Genomic DNA, 15722 nt, shown 5'->3' with positions numbered 1-15722 from the left:
ATATAATAAATAATCGTAACAGGTGTTCACAACCGTCGTGTTTTAACACAACTTTTGTTAGGAAAATATAACTTCACAACACCTTGTGAATTGCCCAAAACTCACTTTGAAAGACAGTTACATTAAAATATACCAAATAATAAACCAAAAATGGCAAACAGAGTACACAAATCAAACACAAACTAAAGGAATAAATTATGGCCTTGTTTTCCCCCTGATAAACAAGAAACCATGGTTTTCCCACAAAGCTTTTAAATCCAAAAAATCTACAAATATCAAAAAGATCAACAGAATAATAGGCAGACACGGTGTCTGCAAAGTAACGCTAAACAAAATGAACATCCAGGATGAAATAAATTGCGATATCTGCAATGTACCTGAAAACATCGACCATATAGTTTTTGAATGTAATAAGTGTGCTTTTACACAGTTCAAGTATTGAATTCAATTCTGCTCGAACATGGAAGAGAGGGGGTGAGAAGAAAAGGGACGAGTACACATGCGTCTGTACCGTCAAGTCGTTTCAACTTTCTTGCTTTGCTTTTGGCATTTTCGTTGCTTCCCATTTAAAGAACCAAAGACTTGAATTCAACAGAATTGAAACATGTAAAAGCAAATAAAAAACACAAAAGAGAATGAGCAAGAATTGCTTTCAAGTACTTGAATCATGTAAATCAGGTGTAAATACAACACTGCAAGAGAAAAATTCCCAACCTTATGTCAAACCATGATTCAATAATACAAGGTTCGATAAACTGACAGTTGTCCCTCTCGCACCGCTCCCTTAACAGTGGTACCGTGTTGCTTCTTTGCAAATTTACATCGAAACAGTGTAGCTTTGGTGTTAAATAAAAGTATAAGCTTTTGTGCAATATGTTTATTTGTATATGCATATGAAGCATATTTAACTGATGAAAACATAAGCATTGGATGTTTACATCAATCTCATAGTAGTCTTATTTTAATTTTGAGTCATTTTGCAGTCTTTATACGGCTAAATAGCATATAAATTACGTAATTCACGTAGATATATCAATATTACGTTCAACATTTCGTTTAAAATGCCAGATTTCCTGCAAATATATTAGAATTTACGGAAGGAATTTCACTACTAATTGGCTACTTTGCGTACTTTTCTACTACCATTTTCGAAAAAAGGGATCGCATTCTTGCCCTTTTTCTGCCCTTCGTAAATGCAACCTTTTGTAAGGGAGTGTCAAACCGCACCTGTCAATAATTATCTAACCTTGTATTATTGAATCATGATGTCAAACTGACTCGTTTGTCAACTTCATGAACGCAGGAAGCTACAATCAACCATGGTGGAATAATACAAGGTGTTGGATATTGACAGCGTTCTCGCTCTAATCCGCCATCTTGACTCCCGTAGCAAAATCGATGTTTCCCTCCTGAAAAAACTACATTTTACGCCTTAAAAAAAGTACTAAACTACCTCATTCCCTATTCTAAAACTGATTTAGCTTAAGAGCGAAATACACCACACAAGCGGTCTGGTGCAGCAAACTGCGCCAGCATCTGAGTGGGATTGATTAGTTAACTTGCTAAAGGAGGCTGCTTGGAGCAGAACCGGTATGATTGTGATAAAATGCTGTAAATATAATAATAAAAAAAACATTTCGGCTTTGGCACGCCCTGTATACACAAAATGCAGCGATTCGTCGCAGCGTTACATTTGCATCTACGCATAATGAGATGGGGCACCATGGCACACTTCATGGAAGGACAACAGCGCGAATCGGAGCCATGCAGTGTGCATGAGTGCAGTACTACCAACAGCTGTTCCTGCAAATCGTGAATATCGTGAAGCATCTGGAACGCAACTATTATTTCGTACCTTGGTCGTTTACGCAACATACCTGAAGAGCTGGAACAAAGATATAAATCACAGGGATTGATCCGGCCCAATAAATATGCAGGTTAATTGGTGATAATTGAAAACGCAATTTCTATAATTATGTATTTATGTTATACACATTTGTAAATATAGGGAAAACTTTTGCTTTTTGTCGCAGGCGAATCGAGAAAATCTACTTTCCTCAAAGAGATGCGTATAATACGCGGCATTATTTATGAACTCGAACTTATTCCAGAATACAGTGAGAAGTGATATATCAAAATGTATTACGAGGTAAGCTTTAAATCATTTTTTCCAATAAGATCTGTAAAAGAACTAATCAGGAATCTTTGTTTGAAGGAAAGCACGTATTGATTGATGCTCGTCAAAAACTGGGAATCCCATAGGGAAACACCGAACAAGAAACAATGCGAAATAGGCGAATTTAATTGAATGTAGTAAAGTGGAAATCGACAATTTCATACAGTGGGCTCCATATATTCGTAGACTATGGCAAGATCCTTTTGTAGTTTTCTACTTCAATATTGACATAACTCCAAAACCAAACGCTCGAAAAAACTGTTTTCAAGTTTTGAATTTTACCTTAATTTAGAAAGGCCCCTATCGTCGCTGAAATATAAAAAAGCCATAACTAACTATAATTTATATTGCATAAACGATGAAACGCATCATAATCAATCGAAAAGCGAGTTTTGCATATTGAGTTAGTTACGGCATTTTGTATTTTAACGACGATGTGAGATATGGCCCTTCTATGTTAAGGTAACGATATACTCCCATATCAAAAATGAATACTTATTTTGCTCTACTGAGCTAGTGGTAATCAGTGCAGGGGGAGATTCCGTAACCAGTTAGCGACAATTTGCGAATCGCTAACTGGTTATAAGATCTCCCACCAGATATGAAAGTACACAACATAGAAGAGCAGTTAGCATCCATTTCTCTATACTTAACTCGATTTTGTATTATATTGGACATTGAGATTATGACACTATTGAAGTAAATGAGCAATATGTAAACACAAATTTTTTTGTCTTTTTGTTAATTTAATTTGCGGCCCTGAAAAGGGCCTTTTGCACATTTCCATATACATATGCATGTAAACACAAAAATGATGGCCTAATTTAATTTGTACTTTTGAAAGCATAAATAATTGTCTCTTTGTAAATTAATTGGCGGCCCTGAAAAGGGCCTTTGTTTCATTCATGTTATTCTCCTGCAAATAAATAAATATGGATATTTTTTTATACAAGATGCCAGATTATTTGTTAAACTCATAGGCTTACGTTGCATCCATGCCTTATAATTTTAGGCGGCTTAAACATTGAGCTTACTTTGCGGGAACTGCGGACGTTGCTGCATGCTACAATCAAAGAACTTTTAATTTCTACGGATTTATACAACATTTCAGTTGACAACTTACCGTATGTTTTTAGTACGTACTTACAATTTATAATGGTACCATATGAATCTAAGCCAGAGTTTTTTTAATTTTTCTTTTTTTCTTGTGGGCATTTTCAATGAGTTCTTTATTTAATTTTCTTATTTTAAATAACATTCTTGCCCTGAAAAATAATTTTTTCACTTTAATGTCGCAATGAATTTTCGAAGCATGCTCAATGTGAGTTTTTACAAAATCATTTGTAATTAGCAAGCCATCTTCGTTCATTGCTTTAAACACTGTCTCTAGATTTCTCATATGGTCCATCATAGACGAACTTGGTATTGACAACCCACCCTCGCTTAGGTGACTCGCCCAGGAACATGAGTTGTCATTGCTACCAAACGACGTGCTTGGAATATCATCCTTTAACCTGTGGCAAATATACCCGGCTAAATGCTCCAGTCCGTCAAATTCCAATTCGTCGAAGTCCGCTCTTCCACCGGCCACAGTTCTTTATTAGAACTCAGGGTTTTTAGCAAAATACCTGTAAATATGGCGATACATTAGGGATGTAATCATTAATACTACAATATATTTATATAATAAATAGTAATAATAATTAATAGTAATAATAATTAATAGTAATAATAATTAATAGTTAAAAAATTATGTTAAAGTACTTGTAAGAGGCGGCTGGGTGACTTCTAAATCTGGCGTATCATCCTCTTCTACGTTAGCAGAGTCGGATAAGACGCCCTTGTTATGTCCCAGCAAGTAGAGCCTCAAACGGTATTTAAATTCCTGCTGGTCAGGGTGATCATGCAACCCGCCTTTCGAACGAATAATTCCGAAGAAGTTTTCCAGAACGTCCTGGTTGAGGCGATACGTTAACACATACTTGATGTTAAATCGAGCTTTAATATCCTCGAACATCAACTTTAACGCTAAATTCGTTTGTATGATTCCTTTAGGCAAAATGAAAAAAATTAATATTTATCTTGAGAAACACATATTAGTTTACCTTTTTGGAATGGCAGCAGACTGAATTTGCCAATCACCCTCATACTTTTTATTAGGTTGGTCATTTCGTCAAGGATCTTGTCTTGCTCCTCGAGCGCTAGACCATATGCAAGACGCCGCTTCCTGGAGTCGGCGTGGGGAACCCTGACGTTTAAAACATCAAACCAATCATTCGTCTATGGTGTATAATTTTAACATACGTTTTAATATTAGGGTTTAAATATGTATGTGCATATGTATATGCATATATGTATGTGCATATATTCACATATAATTCACATTTATATATGTATATAGGAATATCAATAATACATACTGTTTTAAACAGTTGGAAGCATTCGGCCCAGTTTTGCTTCTGCAGGTGACCCACACTTGCTGCCCTTGTGATGGCCTGCGCTACAGTGTGCGAAAATAATTTTGCAGCCGTCTTGACCTTTTGGCGGTGAGCTCCAGCCACGGTCAAGTTACTTGCTGAAATCTTGTGAGTTATTGTCAAGTCCGTGCTTGTAATTGACAATAACTCCAAAATTATTTCCTTTTTCACAGGTTTCCCATTAATTAGGAAACCTTGATCAAGGAAATGATTTCGCAAAAGTTTTAGCAAGTGCGGCACGTCAGCGAAAACGTAAACCTTTTGGTCATTGAAAATAAACCTATGGAAATGAGAAGTATTAATAGGGACTGAAATATGAATATACATCTAATTATCATTATTTACCACGGCTGGTCTTCGTTTACGCCGAGATCATTGAAAAGCGACCTATTGGTACCTCCTAAATCACATACGACAGCCACTGCATTGTAGCCACAATCTTGCGACTTCTGCAATATGCTTTGCAGCAAAACGGAAGTCATTTTGCAGTCAAAGTCATAAAAGACTGGCTGTTTCCACTTTGCCATGAGACCTGAAATATATAAGGGCTTTACAAATATTTTATATTATTTAGAAAATCTTTTCTGTAATATTTACCTCTTAACATCGCTACCTGCACATAGTTGACGGGTGCTAATGTTGAGTCCGACGAAACATCATAACAGTAAGATTGTCTTACTTTCATTTCGTCGAAACTCAACACGCATAGTTTCTGTGCCTCGTCCATATGGGTAGCGGCTGCCAACAAGCGGAAGACTGGGTTTATAAGTCCGCGTGAAATCTCCACTTTTTGTGCCCAAGTCTGCAGTGTGCGAACTCCAGGTAGTGGAAAACAGTGCTTATACAGCAGCCTGTATGTCTTTGGACTGGCAGCATACAATGTAATTGACTGTGCAATATCCTCCTCCGCCCAATTTCGTCGCTTCGACCCAGTCTTCAGTTTGTCTATCTGACCTTTGGTGAATATAGAAGCCAGTTTATCTTCTATATTTCCCATTTCGGCAGCCATTGCATCCAAACTCTTTTTCAACAGCTCTACTGCCCACGCGTGCTTCTTCAGCTGAAGGTCAGACTCCCGCTTTAATGTAGCGATCTCGGTACCCTGCTTAGCGGTTTGCTTTTTGAGGATTGCATTTTCGCGCTTCAATGTCGCTCTGCAAGAAGTAGAAAATATAAGTTATGATTTGATTTGCACATTATGATCTTGAAATTATTAACTTACACTTCCGCTTTTAACATTTCCACTTCTTGAAGATCGCCGTCATAGTAAACCCAGTTACGAATTGGTGATGTCGAAGCATCAAGAGTACCGTCCTTGGGTCGATATTCTGTATTGCTTTCACTTACAACCACTGTAACAAACCCCTTAGATTAATAATATAATTTTAAGGGCGTACTATTTTTACTACCTTCGCAACTACCTAGCTCAAGCACCTCCATATTGTGGTCATCATGCGGTTGAGACTCTGCTACAGGTATAGCACACACAGAAATGGATGGCCCCGCATCGCGCCTGAGTATCGGGCGTTTAGCCAATCCTAATCCTTTTATTAGATATCTACGTAATTCAAAGTAAATGCTACTTACCCGCTTTGTACTGCATAACATTTTGATAATCATCGTCGGTAAAGTGCTTCATGCATATGAAGCTGGTATCCAAATTGAATGGCTTTACTTGCCCGCAGAATTCCACCCACTTTCTCGCCACGGCATCGTTGCGAGGAAAGGAAAAAAAGCTGCATTTAGAGGCACTACCTTGACGGCTGTCGCAATTTAATACACGGCACTTCATTTTATCAGTTTTTACACACTACTCAACTGAAAAATCACTAAAAAAATTGCAAATTAACACGATTTTAACCGATTTTTCACTAATAATTCAAATTTCTCTATGCAACTTATTTGTAAACAAAAGTTTATTTACGAGTTACCACAACTGTCAAAATCGGCAAAACCAAAGTAGCGGTACCTCTGACGGCGCCACCTTTGTTCGCTGCACCGTGGTAACAAACAATAAGCTGGCGCAGAGACACGAGTTGGTCCGCTACAGCATGACAGAGGAGCACTTTTGTAAGTACTCCAATATACCACAAATAGACTACATGGTATTCTATCATTCTTGGCGTAGACCCCGCTCAAAAAATCGACTTTTTTCACTCTCTTGTTCTTACGTGATCTTGTGTCTTTCGTTCATGTTGTGTTGTGTATTTCGCTCTTTAGTGTGTGCTGACTATGGTTGCCGTATGACATTTTTCGTTTGTACCATAATTTACCTTTAAATATACCAAAATAGATTTAAATGCAGCATGCTGAAATGTTGTTTTGCTGAAGTTTTCGGTTTTGGTAGGTTGATTGTTGAAATGAAAATTTTATAATTTTAAAGCTACATCTGTAGCTATATCTATTACATTGTTTTTGGATCAATGATGGGTGTTTGGAGGAGATACTCTTGTTTTTGAATACGTCACCATGTGATATCACAAATAATTATGAAAAAAATAACTTATTCATATAATTAATTTGTATTTTAAAAAGATTTTTCTTATCGAAAACTATTCAATTGTATAAAATGCCAAATCGGGGGAAAATGTACCAAACAGAAAATAAATTGCCAAATTAATCACCAGTGGCAACTGTGCAAGTGATCAGCTGTTTCGAAGGTTGCAAGTTTTTGCAAATTTTGCGTTCTCGTACTTCTGTTGATATTTCGTCTCTTTGAGAGCGAATGCTGCTAAATTCTCAGAACTTTTGCTGCTGGAGAATTTTGTCCTCTCAATACGCGTACACACCTTTTTCCAGCAGAAACCAGCAGCTTCCCCTCAAAATGAAATGTCAGTTTGCTCTCAATTTCCCCTACTTTGCAAGTTTTTTGCGTACGCGAACGCAAAAACTTGTAAGTTTTGGTTAAACATGAACAATTAACAGCTACGCGAACGAACCTATTATAAGCTTTAAAAACTAAACAACTGATGACTGTTTAACGTGAATATTTTGTGCATTGTGGAAGAATACAAGTCATATATCTTAGGGTTGACAGCTAGTTGACAGAGTGTTCAATATGGCGATGACAGTGTGAACAATATGGCACCCAATATGGCAAGCAAAACCGAACGGCCCGAAACTGCAAAACTACGACCCGAATGAAATAATTCGGGAAAAAATAACGGGAAAAACCAGGGTTCCGAGGTGCTGTTTCGAGACCAGGGTTTTGTGCAGCTCCGAAAAAATATGAAACAGGGTTCTGTGTTTATTGGAATTACAGAAAAGTGTTGCTTTGCAGCATAATTTTTTAATTATAATTTTATTCCAAATAAAGAAAAATTTAATTTTATCGAGTTTCGAAGGAACAAGAAATATCTAAAAAATTATTTTAAACTATGGTTTTTAATAAATTGAGTAAATTTTTTTATTTATTTTGAGACAAAATGTAAATATACTTATTATTTCAGCATGCTACTGTGGCTGCTTCCGTCACTCGCGCGCACTGCCGTGCGCTGTGATAAATATTATCTGAGAGTTAAGGCCCGTCCACATAGAACTTTGGCGTTGGCGTTGGCGTTGGCGTTTATTAACAGCTGACTATGAATACGCACAATTATATGAACATGTCCACATATCAACGGCAACGCCAACGCCAAAGTTATCGCACGCAAAAAGATGGGCATCTTTCATCTTTTTGCGCGCGTTGTCAATCAGCTGATGGATATAAATTTAATGAAAATTTGAGAAGGACCCGGCGAACAAATTAAATTGACTGAATTTTCACTTAAAAACGTGAGTAAACATTTAATTTATGTAAAAACTTGTTTATTACACTTATAAACAAACAAACGATATAAATATGTATGTATTATTGTTTTATTTGCAGGTAAAATGGAAGATAAATTAATAGAAGCTGTCAGTGCGCACCCCTGCCTCTACGATAAAAGCTCCAACCTTTTCCGAAACAAATTTTTAAAGGAAAAGGCTTGGGAGAAGGTGGCACAGCTGGTGGGCGTATCTGGTACGTATGCATATATATATTAATAGTTGTATTTAAATTTTAAATCAAATTCCTCCGACAGAAAAGCATTGTCAAACGAGGTGGAAGTCTCTGAGGGACCGCTTCGTCCGGGAGACTGCTGCATTAAAAGGGCGGTCGGGGGCTGCTGCTGAGGAAATGCCAACATGGTCGCACATGGAGGCAATGAGTTTTTTAAAAGATCATGTTGCTCCTCGAAGGTAAGTTTATCAATGAAACATGCAGTGACGGTGTACTCAATTAAAAATAGTTAACTGAAATGATTGTGCCGTTTGCACTGGCAATCAAAAGTGAGTGCATGGTGTTTTTTGTATATAAGTATATAAGTATAAGTTTGTGTATAAGTGTATATATAAGTTCTGTATAAGGTATGAAAGTCTGACTTATGTGGTTTTGATTAAAACATGAACCATATTTTTATAAGGAAATAACCATTTTAACTTGAAAAACATTGCAAATATTAAAAAAAAACACCACGCTCTTTTGGTTGCCAGTTTAGTTTCTCGATGACATAAATATATAATATGTACTAATAACATTTTTCTTGTTTACTTGCAGAACGTTTTCGAGCCTGGATTTCTCCCAAACGGATGGGGATACAATTAACAGCAACACACAGGACTCAGAGGTGGAGAATTGCGAAGAAATTAGTTCTCCAAGAGCCTCTATTGACGCTAGCTCCATAAAAAAAAAAAACGGGTCCGAATGGAAGACAAGGCAAATGAGAGATTTGGGTCACTATGTGATGTAGTGAATAAATTCGTAGAAAGGCAATCTGAATCCGAAAGCTTTGATAAAAGCCGCAATTACGAGTTCTATAAGGTTCTGGATAGTTACTTATTAAAGCATTCAGAACAGATACAAGATACATTGAAAATGGAAATATTAAACTACGTATTCAATTACAATTGTGTTTAATTTTTTTTTTGTGAGCCGGTGCTTTAATAAATAGCTTTCTAGAACCTTAGAAAACTGAATTTTTTTAGCTATTATTAAAGCTTTCGGGTTGCAGTTAATTGTTACTATTGTGCTGTTTGCGAATCCGTAATTGATAACTTTCTGAAATTGTTTTTGTACCTTACACTTATTTGCACCTGTGTTCAAAAAAATACTTTGTGAAATTGTTTTTGTACCTGTGTAATCGTAACTTATTTACACCTGTGTTCACAAATATTGGAGTAGAATTCAAAATGAAATTGTGTGCAACCTAAGAATATTTATTTTTAATAATTTTCATTTAAATCATATTTTTATTTATAACCGAATACGTTTAAATCCAAGTTTCGAATTTACTATAAACTAGAATTTGAATGAAAATTATTAAAAATAAATATTCTTAGGTTGCACAAAATTTCATTTTGAATTCTACTACAATATTTGTGCACACAGGTGTACAACTTAGTGAAATAGTCTTTTTTAAATAAGGGATTCAATCCTCTTAATTTATGTTTTTAAATAGCGTATTGAATCCTCTTAATTTATGTTTTTAAATAGAGCACTGAATCCTCATAATTTATGTTTTTAAATAGAGCACTGAATCCTCATAATTTATATTTAGGTGTTTTTTGTTGTGCCTTGTAATTATAAAATAAAAAGTTAATGTTTATACATACACACGTATGTACAATATAATACTAATATTTTATTTAAAATGTATGGTGTTTACAGTGAGTATGATTAATTTAAAAACCAATTTCGGAATTAAAATAGTGGTACATATTAAAAATTTAAAAATTAATGTTTACTACAGCCCGCGACAAAAGATAGCACATCAATATTTTGACCAGTTTTTACTACTTTTCTTTTGTCTTTAACATTCATTTATTTTTTATTAAATTATAGTTCTTTATCCAGCAAAAGCCATATAAATCTAAATTTCAAAATTTGTAAAATTGTATATGTTATAAAACAGCATACTAAAAATGATTAGAAATTCTAATAAATATGATTGAAATTGGTATGAAAAGTTTGTGAAATTTGGATTTTTAAGATTTTTGTTAGCTAATGAGCTATAATTTTATAGAAAAATAATGAAGAAAGAAAAGATATATAGTCAAAACTGATCAAAATTTTGATGTGCTACCGTTTTGTCGCGGGCTGTATCTTGTTGTATCGTTTTTGTATGTGCTTAAAAAGCAAAACAAAAATGATGTGCTAATCATGGCTATCACAGAATCCATCGTAGTCCGATTTTTCGTGGAATCTACGAAAATGCTATCCTTGAATTCGATTAGCTACGAACGTAGCATATACTTTTAATTCACTCCTTCGTTTTAATTCGGATCCAGTGATCGCATTTTCGTAGATTTCACGAAAAATCAGACTACGATGGATTCTGGGATAGCAACCAATACTAATTAATAAAGAATGAATTTATGAAAAAATAGGTACATCTAAAAGTATAGTTTAAGAACAAATTGATGAAAGAGAATATTATTATTTAATTAATAGGGTGCGCGGTTATGTAGTCTTTTAACTGATCCCTCAAATTGAAAGCATTTCTGGCGGCATTGTTCGCCATTAATCGACCAGTTCGTCGAAGGGGCGTTGTAATTTCCTGTCGCCATAAACCACCGACAATATTGTCTCCTTGGTATTGGTCGACAAATTCTGGTGGGCAATAAGTGCCATCGTGCATTTTTAAAAAGTTATGTAATAGCACTGTTGCTTTGTCAATGCTCTCGGCACTCGTTGGATGCATTTGCAATGGGGACAGAAGAATTCTCCAGCGAGCTGTCATAATTCCAAACGCGTTTTCTATAACGCGCCGAGCTCTTGAAAGACGCTTATTGAAAAGTTCGCGGTCAGGCGACAAACGTATTCCTAAAAAGCGTATATGTATGTTTAGAAAAACGAATAAAATTTCAATAGGATATGGTCGCATAATATAGCTTTTTAAGGGAAATGCCTCATCTCCAACAAAAAAATGAGGAAATCTAAGGGTGGAGTGTGGCAGAATATCATCCTCGGGAAGGTCTAATTGGTTGTTGAAAAGTCTTCTCCCAAAGCTCGAATTGCACAATACACCACCATCACTTTGAGAGCCATATGCACCAATATCGATGCAGGTAAACGTGTAATTAGCATCGCAACATGCCAAAAGTACGATGGAGTATGTTCCCTTGTAGTTGTAAAATAAGGATCCCGAGCTAGGAGGGCACTTTAATATTATGTGCTTTCCGTCAATAGCACCTACACAATTGGGAAAGTTCCAAATCGAATTGAAATCGTTTGCAATACGTTTCCATTCATGTCGGTTTGGTATAGACAAGTATATGCCACCCAGTTCATCCCAAAGAATCTCACATGTTTTCAAAACGATTTTATTTGCCGTGGAGCGTCCCATTTTATATGATATGGCGAGCATGTGCTGACTACCTCCATGTGCTAAATAACTATAAATATACCAAGTTCATTTCTATTTTGTCAAAAGATTATAGGTTAATGTCTTTAATTTCCTTACTTCAAAGTTAAAAAGAGTCTTAATGCGGCAGGTATTGATGGCCTATTGGAATGCTTAGTAAGACGCTCTCCTACAAGTCCGAGGAGATGGTCAAACATCGTTCTGCTCATTCTAACCGTTTTTTTGAACTGCTCAGTGTCATTATTATACATTTCTTCAAAACTTGATGCAAATAGTCCATTGATATCCCGACTTAAGTAAAGTGGTCTCACCCAAGACTCCCGGCGGGAATTTATTTTTCGCAAACATTCGCGAGTCTCGTACATCATTAGTGCAATTAAAATGACTTCAACCGCTTCTTTAGACAACATTTTAATTGCGATAGCTTTAAAAAACAAACACACTTTAAATTATATTTTCACTGCAAAATTTTCGCTTTGGTGATGACAATGAAAACAATAGATGTCAAAGCGTTCATTGTAGCAAGCATACTTTTAACGTGCGTTCTGTCAAACCAACGCCAACGCCAAAGCCAACGCGAAAGTTCTATGTGGACCGGCCTTTATGATGGTATTCAATAATCCAGTGTCATCTCAAGTCACTAAATTTGAGACAATTCGGGTTTTCAGAAAGAAAAACAGAAGGAAATTGATTATTGTATTTCATTCCTACACGTACTTGAACAAAATGCCAGATCAGTGCTCATAATTGTGAACAAATATTATTTTCTTGTTGTTTATTTCCTTTGTTCTGTTATTGAATAAATAATAGGGGTCTTCATCAAAAGTGATATACTCTTGATAAACTGGATAAAGTGATAAATTTATCATTTTGATAACTGAACTGTAAAACTTTGTATGGAAATCTATTTAACCAAAGTTTATCACTTTATCAAACGACTTTGGTGGATAAATGTATAAATTTAAGTAAAATTCAACCCCTATAGGTTGCCAGGTAGTCGCTTTTGCTACGAGCAAATGAACACAATGGACGAGGTAAGAATGAAACGTAACTAGCCATATAAGTTAAATAATCAACAGTCTTATGCGAATATTTACCATGGTGTACCTACTACCAAGGTACCTCTAATAATTAGGTGTTTCATTGCATATTCTAATTGCTTGTTTGCTATTTTTTATAACAGGAAAAGGTCAACCAGGCTTGTATCGTTGGATGCGGATTAGGGGTGCCTCTGTATCCCTTCCCACCAGAGGGAGAGATCGACCGGTGAGTGTACAATATTAGCTTTGAAATAAGTGTAGGTATGTGTGTTTCTTTTTTGTTAATACAATTTTGTTGTGCAATTATGCTTGGGGGAACTTCGAAATAGTGCACCCGGAATCAGAAATGGCTGACGTCGAAAGCGTATCAATACAATGTTTGGAAACTGTTTTACTGCGCTATTCAAAATGCAGAGTTGCGACACATCGCAACCTTATGTATTGCATATTTTAAATATTCAATTTAGCAATGGACAATTTTTCTGAATTTTCCATTTTTAAAACACAAATGGTAACCAAAAACAAACGACTTTCAACATCAACTTTGATTCTGATGCGCTGATTGCTCTAGCGATGCGTTTCGATACCTTTTTGAATGCGTTTTGAAAAAGTATACATTGTTAACATTTTGTAGTTCGGTGTTATGGGACATTATACTTTGTACGTATGCAAAGCAATAGACGTTTTGGAAGTCAGCCAATCTGTTAGTTACTCTTTTACTTAAGTTATAATATTAGTGTTGAGAGCCGTCCTTCTAAATTGCATTAAGATTTTGATATCGAAGTCGACCCTGGAGGAATCTTCAATGGTGCATCCTTAACTTACCTACCAGTTAGTGTATAATTTTCCCGTCCATTTTGACCTGGTTCCGGTAAAGTGCCCTACTACCGTGTATAAATTGGCCGACCTTCTAATAAATCAAGCAATCTTATTGTATCGTCATCGCCGCCAGTCACCAAGAAATTTCCACTTGGGTGAAATGCAACATCATTCTCCGGCGACGAATGCACTGTATTAGCTCGCTTCAGCTTTGTCAAATATCTTAACGCGGTTACAACTTAATGCTAAAGCCACCAGATTGCCGTCTGGATGCCATGCCAGCTGTCGTCCCATACCTCTTCTCCCGGTAAACGTTCGCATACGTTCGCCTGAAAATGTATCGCAAATTCTTAACTTGTCGCCGCACGATGAAATGAACTTACCATTAGGGCTGAATTTTGCTGCGCGCACCCATTTTTGTGTATTTTGAATTAGTATTTTGATGGCTGTTCGCCATTTTTCTAGTCTGCAAACGAATAAGCTGACGAAGATGCAAACAAATTCGACCACATTGCTGCATTCTACCGTACTTTTTAAAATTTTTAAAATCTTAAAACATATGTGAAAAACTTTTATAATCTGAATATTTCTAATGCCGAAATCAAAACGAAATTTACTAAATAGCATTTTTAAAAAACAATCATCTAATATTTTTCAAGTTTTTGGGCATATATTTTACCATTTGAACCACAAATACTACTAACCGCCCTATTCCCACAACACTGACAAAATTCATCATATGATTATTGTCACAATTACTGCGCCTAAAACATAATATAAACATTGTTTCGCCGTTGTCACTTACTCAGTAGGTCATAACAATAAAACTGACAATTGTCATACGACAGCTTAAAATAAATTTGCGGCATAGTATTAGGCGCAGTAGTACGGCCACTGAGTTTTGTCAGCCGTGTGGGAATAGGGCGGTAAATTGTATAAGACTATTTAATGCAACTCAGGTCAAAAAAGAGCAGTTTAGACCAAAATAAGCAGCTCTAAAAAACAGATGATCGCAGCTGTGGCCCAGGATCATGATTCAATTGGGGTGTTCACAGTTCGTTCCAAATAGTGTCTGAAAATGTAGACGTCTACATTTTAAGACGTTTTCTAACCGTAAAACCTGTGGTGTTGTTGTTTCCCATACAAAATTGGAAAACGACGCCGTCTACATTTTGTCACACTCAAAGGTATGTTTTTTACGCGTCTACATTTTGCAACCTCGCAGCAGGGTTGCATTATGGCAATACTAATCACATTTTTTTTATTTATTGGGCACGTTTTTTGTATTTGCATTTAATTTGAGCGCAATTTCTGATGAAACGAAACAAATCAAGGAAAAGAAATAACAAATATTAGGAATTGGTAATTAAGTTAAATAATTACAATTTTTCAGAAACAAAATCGAGAGGCGATATATAAAAAATGCACGCAAAGAGGAAACGTCTGGCAACACCAGCAAAGTTTTGAGACGATTTTCCGACGACTGCTAGAAAGGGGTGCTCACAGTTTGATGCTAAAGATGTCTCAAAATGTAGACGTCTACATTTTCAGACACAATTTGGAACGAACTGTGAACACCCCAAATAATACAAGGTTAGATAATTATTGACAGCTGCGGTTTGACACTCCCTTACAAAAGGATGCATTTACGAAGGCCAGAGAAAGGGCAAGAATGCAATCCCTTGTTTCGAAAATGGTAGTAGAAAAGTACGCAAAGTAGGCAATTAGTAGTGAAGTTCCTTTCGTAAATTCTACTGTATTTGCAGGAAATCTGGCATTTTAAACGAAATGTTGAACGTAATATTGATATATCTACGTGAATTAC

The 15722-nt window shown here is 35.9% G+C and overlaps 2 protein-coding genes and 1 long non-coding RNA gene across 7 annotated transcripts; 2 read left to right on the top strand and 1 right to left on the bottom strand.

Moving 5' to 3' along the window:
* Window positions 1-1310: 1310 nt before the first annotated feature.
* On the top strand, window positions 1311-3638 carry LOC118754335. 3 transcript variants are annotated; one of them, XR_004994882.1, is made up of 5 exons: window positions 1311-1590; window positions 1673-1937; window positions 2009-2149; window positions 2216-3311; window positions 3624-3638. It is a non-coding gene; the product is annotated as an uncharacterized LOC118754335 (long non-coding RNA). The 3 variants fall into 3 exon arrangements; XR_004994883.1 differs by lacking the exon at window positions 1311-1590 and having other exon boundaries at window positions 1614-1937; window positions 2034-2149; XR_004994881.1 differs by lacking the exon at window positions 1311-1590 and having other exon boundaries at window positions 1615-1937.
* A 4547-nt stretch (window positions 3639-8185) lies between these two features.
* On the top strand, window positions 8186-9963 carry LOC118754334 (transcription factor Adf-1-like). Its single transcript, XM_036489209.1, has 4 exons — window positions 8186-8427; window positions 8522-8656; window positions 8718-8874; window positions 9233-9963. The coding sequence occupies exons 2-4, from the start codon at window positions 8527-8529 to the stop codon at window positions 9423-9425; spliced, it is 480 nt and encodes a 159-aa protein (XP_036345102.1). The 5' UTR covers window positions 8186-8427; window positions 8522-8526; the 3' UTR covers window positions 9426-9963.
* A 506-nt stretch (window positions 9964-10469) lies between these two features.
* Window positions 10470-14035, bottom strand: LOC118754332 (protein ALP1-like). Of its 3 annotated transcripts, none has more exons than XM_036489206.1 (3): window positions 13904-14035; window positions 12138-12678; window positions 10470-12069 (listed from the first exon to the last, which is right to left on the bottom strand). In XM_036489206.1, the coding sequence occupies exons 2-3, from the start codon at window positions 12446-12448 to the stop codon at window positions 11115-11117; spliced, it is 1266 nt and encodes a 421-aa protein (XP_036345099.1). In that variant the 5' UTR covers window positions 12449-12678; window positions 13904-14035; the 3' UTR covers window positions 10470-11114. The 3 variants fall into 3 exon arrangements, with proteins under 3 accessions (XP_036345099.1, XP_036345100.1, XP_036345101.1); XM_036489207.1 differs by having other exon boundaries at window positions 13908-14035; XM_036489208.1 differs by lacking the exon at window positions 13904-14035 and having other exon boundaries at window positions 12138-12462; window positions 12570-13507.
* Window positions 14036-15722: the final 1687 nt, after the last annotated feature.

This window comes from Rhagoletis pomonella, unplaced genomic scaffold, assembly GCF_013731165.1.
Source record: "Rhagoletis pomonella isolate Grant_MI unplaced genomic scaffold, Rhpom_1.0 Rhpom_scaffold_03725, whole genome shotgun sequence".
Lineage (NCBI taxonomy): Eukaryota > Metazoa > Arthropoda > Insecta > Diptera > Tephritidae > Rhagoletis > Rhagoletis pomonella.
This window is presented reverse-complemented; position numbering and strand designations above follow the sequence as displayed.

Coding starts and splice junctions, on each gene's coding strand:
- LOC118754334 (XM_036489209.1), top strand. CDS start 8,527: ATGGAAGATAAATTAATAGAAGCTGTCAGTGCGCACCCCTGCCTCTAC. Junction 8,657..8,717: donor ACAGCTGGTGGGCGTATCTG/GTACGTATGCAT, acceptor TTCCTCCGACAG/AAAAGCATTGTCAAACGAGG. Junction 8,875..9,232: donor GATCATGTTGCTCCTCGAAG/GTAAGTTTATCA, acceptor GTTTACTTGCAG/AACGTTTTCGAGCCTGGATT.
- LOC118754332 (XM_036489206.1), bottom strand. CDS start 12,448: ATGTTGTCTAAAGAAGCGGTTGAAGTCATTTTAATTGCACTAATGATG. Junction 12,070..12,137: donor AGACTCTTTTTAACTTTGAA/GTAAGGAAATTA, acceptor GTATATTTATAG/TTATTTAGCACATGGAGGTA.